The 9,165-nt window shown below is 38.9% G+C and overlaps 1 protein-coding gene and 1 long non-coding RNA gene across 6 annotated transcripts in view; one reads left to right on the forward strand and one right to left on the reverse strand.

Annotated features, from left to right (window-relative positions):
- The window catches only part of Rasal2 (RAS protein activator like 2), a 384,331-nt gene extending 382,438 nt beyond the window's left edge, over positions 1-1,893 (forward strand). For 4 of the 5 annotated variants that reach the window (XM_017796364.2, XM_008826125.3, XM_008826126.3 and 1 more), the window contains one exon: positions 924-1,889. In XM_017796364.2, coding sequence (XP_017651853.1) covers positions 924-1,066 — 143 coding nt within the window. In that variant the 3' untranslated portion in view covers positions 1,067-1,889. Of the gene's footprint in view, positions 1-923 lie in introns of all 5 variants that reach the window. The other variant, XM_017796365.2, reaches the window with a different exon arrangement.
- Positions 1,568-8,406, reverse strand: LOC115068973. The gene is made up of 2 exons (XR_003848329.1): positions 4,538-8,406; positions 1,568-4,467 (listed from the first exon to the last, which is right to left on the reverse strand). It is a non-coding gene; the product is annotated as an uncharacterized LOC115068973 (long non-coding RNA).
- Positions 8,407-9,165: the final 759 nt, after the last annotated feature.

Here is a 9,165-nt window from a genome sequence, read left to right on the forward strand (position 1 = left end):
GGAAAGGTCCTGGGATGATTTACCTTGCTGCTAAAGCAGTGATGAAGGTCTCTCCTAAGTTCTGTAAGAATAATGTTTTGTCCTACTGTACTTTTTTTTTTTTTTTGCCTTCCTTTTGCATTTTTTGGTGGGTATGTGAATATTCAACAGCCCTTAATTCTAAAATATTGTCTCTAAAGCTTTATTTTGTTTTAAGACTGAAGAGCAAAATGAAAGCATCCCCTTATTGGGCAGCTTTCCTGGAGTAACTGAGCTGGAATGGGTCTAGGAGACTGTGTTCTCTGTCTGTTCTCATGTGTTATGTTTATAGCATCTCTTTCGGCCACATCTCCCTCCCCATATTCAAACAACTCCTTGGTCTAAGCTTCTGGCTGCTCTTATCTCCTCTTGCTCTCGCATCCTCACCTTGTTGGTGACTCTAAACTGCCACCGTGTATTGTTTTAATTTTGAGCACAATGTGAATTCTTTCCAGATGTGACTGTTATGCCCTCTTTGGGGTGTAGGAACTCATGGATCATGTGCACTTCTCTTCTGTAAAATGAAACCTCTGGTGCTTCTTTCTTTGCCACCGAATTTCCATGTTTTAGTATTGACCAAAAGCACTTACTATATAGGGCAACTTTACCTATGGTATCATTTTTACAAGACCGCCTAATAATGAATGCCCCAAAATATTAATAATAAGTCCTGTTTTGCTGAAAGGAAAAAAAGAGAGATAATAGAGGAGACAAAAGAAAAAAAAAACGAGGGGAAGCTGAACCTAACCAATGTGCAGAAAGAGGCAGAGACGTTCCATTTGTTTGGGAAGCACCATGTGTACTTCTATGTGAGAGAAAGTATTGGACGAGTCATTTGATGGGAGAAAGAAAGGGAGTGGCTTCCTCCATGTAGCCTGAATAAAACCATGGTTGGTATGTTGTAGGAAAAGCGGATCGTGTCTCTGGATTTGGCCAACACAAGACTGATGAGTGCTCTGACGCAAGTGAAGGAGCGGTACAGCATGCAGGTCCGCAATGGCATCTCCCCCACCAACCCCACCAAGCTTTCCATCACGGAGAATGGTGAATTCAAAAACAGCAGCTGTTGATGGCCTTTGTGAATACAAGCTGTGGAAGGAGACAGAAGGAAATTGCCCAGCTCTCCTATCCCCAGCCCTTTACCCCTCCAGGTTTACAGAATATTGCTTCAAAATGGCAATGTGGTGAGAAACTCGTAAATGAAGAAAGGAACCTTGTTCTTTCAGGGCATAAGGCAAAGACTTCCAGAGTCTATGCTTTCCCCCCAATGTCTCTATGTACATAGGGAACTTAGTTCTGGGCCATGTACAGAAAATACCGTTGTAATATACCAAAAGGAAGTTAATAATGTAGATTACCTTTTTAATTATTGCTATTTTTATTATTGTTTTCCTCTTGTTGAAAGCACTGCAGTTGTTAGAGGAAAAGTAGGAGCCAAGTATGAGTGAGAAGTGAGCCTGTTGGTTCAGTAGGCAGAGACCAAGTACCTGTCAGCTAGAAGCACTTAGAGTGCAATAGGACATTGTCAGAATGAAATTTTTTTCAGGGATTCGTCTGCCAGTTAAAAACCAAATCCTGGTCCCCTTTTAGGAACATGCGAATACCACAATCTGTACAAAACAATAATTATGCCACTGATAGGCCAAGATGGTTCTGGCAGACAGCTGATCTGATTTGGAGAGTCAGCATTTCAGAGAACACAGATAAAAAGTGGTTGATTGTATCAAAACTGGACTTTAGGAGTGACTTCTGTTGAACTCCTGTCAGTATGTTTTTTCCCTCTCTCTGCAACAGATGAGAATTTTCTGTTTTAGATATGGGACTTTCTGATTTTTATTCCTATTGTAATAAAGGGTATTCTTTTTTCTCTTTAGAGTTGACAGAACTATAAATATTTGTGTCTTTGTATACCATCTTCATCTTCACATGTCTACTGCCCTTTCCTCCCCATGCTGAGAGCAATCAGCACCAACAGGATTTACTCTCCGCTGGGGAGGTTATTCAAGTATACCAAGCCATCTGAAATAGATACCCTTTCTTCCACACAGAAAAGGGCTAACTACAACAGAGCAGGAATCTCTGAATCCTACTAAAATATTTCTTCCTCATTTGTTGTTTCTATTTTTTGCTTGGAATGAAGATTTATTTTATCCGCTGTACTAGCAAATCTATGGGCAAGGTAATTTTATCACTGTTTTTAACTTTTAAATTGCTGCTTCTTTCTTTTAATCCCCTCCATGAAAGGAAATCTAAAACGGAAGCATCACTCTTTAAAAATGACTATTAATCTTGCTATATAGAGAGAACCAAAAGTATGAAGATGGCACATTCCTGTTGTTATTCCACACTCTTGGTAGATTTGGTAATAATGACCTAGTTTATGATCAAAGACTTTAGTATAAGACAAAAAAGAATGCTTCCTTTTTCACTCCAGAGTGTGATATGTCATCTGGAATGCAGCCTTGATTACCAGAGGAAGGAAAGTTTGCTACATGTTAAATAGACATTATATAAACATATATACCATATATCCTCACATATGTACATATAATGCACAAATAGAAAACATTGATGCCTTCTATGCTGTCGGATATACAAAGATAATGTTAAAAGGGTTTTGAATATTTTTAAGGAAGATCTAAGCAGCTTTACATTGAGAAAGTGATGTTTCTCAAATACTTTAATGTTTACTTTAAATTATAAACTTTAAGAATTTTTTAAGTTAAAGACAAGAAGAAAGACCTACAGGAACCATATGTATGGAGTGTTTCTATATAACAGAATATTTATAAGGAAACGAGAACTTGTATTGCACCCTCTTTTGTTTGAAGCCCAGGCATAGACACCAAGCCCCTCTTTCCACCAAGTCCCAGGCTTGCATCCCAACTCTTGCTCTCTACCCCCTAAGGTTGATCTTTGTGTTGCCTCAGTAACTTCACCAGAGCCCCCAATCCACAATAATAATTTTATTCTGAAAATAATTTTATTCATAATTCCTCTGTGTCAGAGACCTAAAACAGGAGCTTCTTGTTGAGCTTAGGACTGTAGGCTTCATGTCCTATTATGGCACATAGGTATTTTCTTGACCCTTAACAGTTATTTTATAATTTTTTATTTCTGCCCTCCAAACTGAGGGCACACTGTGATTAAAATCACTTCATAGGAAACAAGGGTTACAGATTCTGAAGTAATACTCTGTGCTGGGTGAGACTGGATGTAAATGTAGATCTTTTCTTGTTTGTGGCTTAGTCTCAGCTCTAGCAATGTTTAAGTCATTCAAAACCCTTCAGTAGTACCACAGGAAACCTAGTAAAAGAGTAGTTTCAGTGACCTTAAGTATATAATGTGGGTGACATCTTGAATTGAGGTTTGAAAGCTTTTCAAGTGCTGGTTATAGATTATAGAGAGTTTATCAGATAAGTATATTGATGGATGCAATATATCTTGTTAACATTCTAGGTCCTTCTTAGAGGGCCTGTTGATGACATTGCAAGATTAAATGTCCAAAACATTTGGACAACTTCAAGGCCCTCTACTATCAGGTTTTGTTGAATAAAGAGAAAAAAGTAAAAAAACAATAAGAGGATTAGAGAATGAAAGTTCAGAGTTGTTGCCAGATGTTAAATTTTAGATTGTCCTTTGACCCTTCTCATCTTTTTAGGCTATCAAAAATATTTTTCTAAGCTAGGGATGTAGCTCAGTTGGCAAATTGTCAACCCAGTACCAGGTAAACTGGGTTGGTGATACACAGGCCTGTAATCCCAGCACTCTGGAGGCAGAAGCAAGAGGATCGGGAGTTTAAGGTCATCTTATGCCAGTTGCTGGCCAAACTGAGGTACAGAAGGCCCTATCTCAGAGCAAAAACTATAACAAAGTAGTTTTCTGAATATTTCTTTAGAGAATGTTGCAATCTATAGAGTTTATTTTGAAAAGGGTTTTAGGGATAGAAGAAGACAGCAGCAGCAGCAGGTCATAATTTTACATGGTGTTTCTTCAGTCAGAATAGGTACATACTTTTATTTCGCTACGAGGAAATGCATGCCTGATTGAAAGAAAACTGATGGATTTAGGTAGCTGTGTCTTGCAAACCTATTTCCTTCAACATATCACTACGTCATCGGGGAGAATAGACCAGGGTTGAATGGACTTTGGAATTGGGGTGAAATGCTTGTAAAGTTCATATCTAGGTAGCACCAGACTTGGCCACTAACAAGAACAATGTTACTAGCCTTCACGAAAGGCACTCCCTTTTGCATCACTGGAGTAATAAGCTTTCCAGACCAAAGCAGCAAAACATTCCATTTCCATGAGGCCGGCATTATTTCCACAGTGTCCATCACCTCTGTGCTGTTTGGGTCTGGGAAGTCTTCTACTAATGGCAGTGTGGCAGATGAGGTTATTATATTGCTATAGCAGCTCCTCCTCCTCCTCCTCCTCCTCCTCCTCCTCCTCTGAGACAAGGTCTCCCTGTAGCCCCAGCTGGCCTGGAATGCACCGTGTAGACCAGGCTGGCCTCCACCTCTTCCCTTTTCACTTACCATCAGGTTGGTCAGAATCAGTGTTCTGACTGATCTGCTTCTGTCCTCTATGATGGGGTTGGACAGTAAAGAAAAAGTAAGTTTCTGAGTGGTGTAAGCATGAAACATATGCCCTTGGGGCTGAGCTTGATTTTAGAAGTAAAACTTTTCAGATTTTACTCTGCTTTGTTTTTTTTATGGACCAGCAGTTTTCCCTGGCTCTCATTGTGTCCTCAGAGGTACAGCAGCTTGAGATCAGAATTTTTGTTTGGAAGCCCCAGAGAAAAATGCTTGCCATCAAGTGAGTTTGCATTAGTATTTCTTTTGCTTCCAACCAGATAATTCTGGTTCCTTCCAGGTATAATCCCTGAAAAGGCCAGTTATGGGACTGAACTGGGGGAAGCAGCCTTTGTCAGGATTACCTCAGTCTCATCAGTCAGCAGACCAGCTGAGCCTCAGGCTTGACCTAGACTAGGCTTGTTACTGGTAGACCCAGAGCTCCAGAGCCCATTCCACAGCTTTGCTGCATTTTCGGTCACTTTCTGCTACAGATTGTGGAAGTTCTAAAGGACTTCTGCTCCATACCTTTCCCATTTTCAAATCTAGTAATGAAATCTGCTTACACCAGCAATAAAAAGTCGCCTTCCCACCCTGTACCTGGGATATCTTTTTTTATTATTATTAATTTAAAATAACTTCACTAGTTTCTTAAAAGCAAGAAATGTTGAGATGTTAAATTTTTAAGTACACTCTCTTTTTATGTTTGCATGGTTGCAGTCAGTTCTCATAGAGCATGCTCTTGTCACCGGCCAATCTATGAAAGCTCTGAGTTTTGACAAGACAAAGGTGATGAAATTTGCATGCGACAGAGTCTATTTTTCTTTCAGAAAGAGCCTGAGGAAGACATATAATCCAGAGGCAGACTAATATATAGTCTTCTTGGTTGCTCAGAAGTTCAAAGAAACAGGAAGATTTGCTTCCCTTGACCCCTCCTAAAATGTGTCATATGTATATATAAGTTAAAGTGACTTGAATTTGGTTTGGCATAGTCTTAAGAACCCTAGATGTTACTCTTGGTAGCATGGAGAGTCAGAGAAAGAAAGTTGATCTGAGCACAGGTTGCAGAAGAAGGTTCCCAGTGTTCATATGACAGCCCAGCCAGACTTGGCCAATGCAAAAAGAAAGGAAAGGGGTACTTTGGGCCCATGTTTCAGCAGACATTTTAATTTCCTTCTCAGTTGTTTTTTGTTTGGTTAGTTTGTTTTGTTTTTCTTTCATCAAATGCCCTCCTTATTCCCTAGAAAAAAATGTTTAGGAACTTAAAAACCAGACTTAAGTGTTGATACAGTGGCATTTCCACAAAAACTGTGTTTTAGGGTCTTCATCATCTGAGTGGGGTACAAGTATTTTAAGTATAAATTGCACATATGTGTCATTTCCAAGATTCCAAGGGAAAAATTTCAATTTCCAGTTTGCTAAAAAGTTAAATGCTAATTAACTCAATGACCACCATCCTGCAGAAGATCTAAAATAAGTAGTAATGGTTAAATTTTGACTGGTGCTTAGACGTCTCTTAGCTCCATTAATGTCAGCTTAAGCAGACAGCAGCATATTTACATGGATAACACCTGTGAGGAATTTATCTGCCAATTTTTGTTTTTCATCTCCAGGGCCTTAATAAGAGTGTATTAACACACATGACTATTTTACAGTGATAGCTCTAAATAATTTATTTTTATTTCAAGAAAGAGAAATTCACCTTAGAAAAGCAAAACCCAAGATTTTATTTTCTTTTTAAAGCCATATTTTTGTGCTTCCATAGCACCTAGATTGTTCCATATATGAGATCCATATCTGCATTTCATTACCTGGGTTTGTTCTAAAAAAAGATTTATTTTTGTTCTGTGAATAATTTTTGACGGTTCTTGTACATGTACAGATATAGATACGTTTGAGGTCTTTTATTGATATTCCTACAAAAAATACAAATAAACTTTAACTTTAAACATTTCAGACTAAAGTTGCTGCTGTATTTAAAATATTATTATCTTCTAGCATGCATCGTGGGCTTAGGACACTTGAAGAAAAACAAGAAAGAATTTGTATGCTGGCATAGTATTCTGAAGATACTTTTTAACATTAGGAACAACTTGCCTTATGATTTTACAGCTCACAGGTAAAGAAAATAGATGTAGGGCACATAGCTAGCATTGGTATATATTATGTTAATGCCTTTGGAAAGAATGCTTCCTCCAGTTTTCCTGAACCTCTGTGGTCCTCTTATACCCCAGACAGTGCGTTCTTAGAATTTTTCTTGTTTGGGTCAGAGTGTTGGTGTCCTTGTTTGCCATTCTCAAGGTTTGCCATCTTTGGTTTACCTATTTCATTCTATGAAATCCAAGGATTCAAGCTTCATGTGTGGTTTTCTTTTGTACTAGTTGTAAGGCCTTACCTCCTGGATTTTTCTAATCTTATGCTCTAGGAATTGGAAAAAAAAAAAAAAACGACAACCTATAATGTTTTGCTACTTTTTGTTCACTTCAAAGCTGACCCATTTCAACGTGAATTGCTCATCACCTAAAATAAACTTTAAGACTTCTTGGATCTGAAATATTAAAAAGAGAGAAACAGGGCTCAGGATATAGTTCAGTGGGATCAAGCACTACCCAGCAACCTAAAAAGAAAAAGAAACTACTGATGCTATTTTTGTGACCCCATAGTTTAGGTAGCTCTAATAATCCATGCATATACTCTATTTCCATCCAAACCAGTTTTTCTCAGCCTAATACCACCTGCCTGTGTCTTATCAATAGCACAAAATATTAAGTCAATGGCACCCAATCTTGACTGAGCATCAGACTCAATGAATTTAAGCTGTGTGTGTAAGAGAGATAGGTGTCTCCTGAATTCCACCTCCCCAGAAGACCTTTACTCCAAATCAAGCTCTCATACTGTGTGGAGGTGTCTGTAGCAGTCATCTATCTGACCTCATTCCTGATGTTTGGATAAGTTAACTACAGGTATTTCTTCGCTTTATCTATGTTAAATGCTGCTAAAACTAATAAGGTGCCCCATCCTCCAAACATTTTGTCTCCACTAATGCTATCCTTTAATCAGTGAGATAGGAAGTCTATGGCATGGTCATCCCATAAAATTTATCTTGCTTTATTCTTTTTCATGGTGCCCAAGGCCCCTGGCCACACCATTTGTGGAATAGATGCATTGTAACAAAGCTAAGTAGGAGATGGAATGTCCCATTTAATCCCAATTTTCCCATTGACTCCAGTTTAAAACAGAAGACAAATGGTTTCTAGTTTGGTATCAAAATTTTCAGTTACTAAAAATTACCAAAAAAAAAAAAACAAAACTCAATTACATCCCCAGAAAGTACATAGAGATCCAGGCCAGGACCAAATAAACTACTTCTGACCATAAACAATAAACAGAAATAGAGAGCTCAGTAGTTGTCTTCCCCTGCCTCCAAAAAAGAGCTTTAACTTTTGTACATTGCAGTTTGAGTCCTTGAAATTTTGCTGAGTAACTCATCAGTTGCTGAATGCTTCGTTTGTACTTGTTCTTTCAGTAGCAAAATGCCTCAGCTCTCCAGTTCCCCCTCTCCAACTTTGACCAGCTTGTACTCAGTCTTTCTAGAAATATGATTTTGTGAAATTCTAGAATGGATTGCCTGGATGCTGTTTCTGTGGCTCTATAAAGAAGGTGCAAAAAGCTGCTAGATAAATGCCAGTGTGTCTTACCTGTAGTTATGATTTGGGATAGATGATGTGCTGGATAGCTTTAGTGTCAACTTGACACACCTGGGTTGAGGGAGCCACAATTGGGGAATTGCCTCTATTGGACTGGCCCGTGGCCATGTCTGAGGGGCATCTTCTTGATGAGTGATGTGGGAGGGCCCAGCCCACTGTGGGTGGTGCCACCCCTGGGCAGGTGGACCTGTGTTGCATAAGCAGGCTGAGCAGGGGCCAGGGGAACAAGCCAGTAAACAGCATTCCTCCATGGCCTGTGCTCCAGCTCCTGCCTCCAGGTTCCTGCCCTGAGTTCCTACCTTGGGCTCCCTGATGAACTGTGACCTGGGAGTTGTAAGCTAAATAAACTCTTTCCTCCCCAAGTTGGTAGTGGTCAGAGTATTTTGTCACAGCAATGAAGAACAAACTAAGACAGATGATAAAGGGTATTCTCTAACTTTTAAGAAATGTACCTTCAGGCCGTATTAGTAATCAGTTTAATTACAGTAATAATAATGATAATAGCTAATAATAATAAAGATAATAGCTAATGTTAATTGAGTACCAACTATGTGCCAGACAATTTGCTAAGCACTGTATATGGAATGTATCATTCAGTCATAATACCAAACATGTAACTTAGATATTATCATTCCTATTTCATGAGGAAGTTGAGGCTATGAAAGACTTAAGTTTTTTGGCCAGGGTACACAAAGAACAAATACAAAGACAAGAGTTACGCTCAGATCCTTCCAACTGTCTTGACTTAAAGAACTCAGGGAACATGTTAGGGTAAGAAAAAGTTCTAAAATGATGCCAGCACATACCCAATCTGACACTGTAAGCAGTAGTGATGACAGAATAAAATGAGCTCACTTTCCAAAGCA

This window comes from Nannospalax galili, unplaced genomic scaffold (assembly GCF_000622305.1).
Source record: "Nannospalax galili isolate Female #2095 unplaced genomic scaffold, S.galili_v1.0 scaffold429, whole genome shotgun sequence".
In the NCBI taxonomy this organism is placed as follows: domain Eukaryota; kingdom Metazoa; phylum Chordata; class Mammalia; order Rodentia; family Spalacidae; genus Nannospalax; species Nannospalax galili.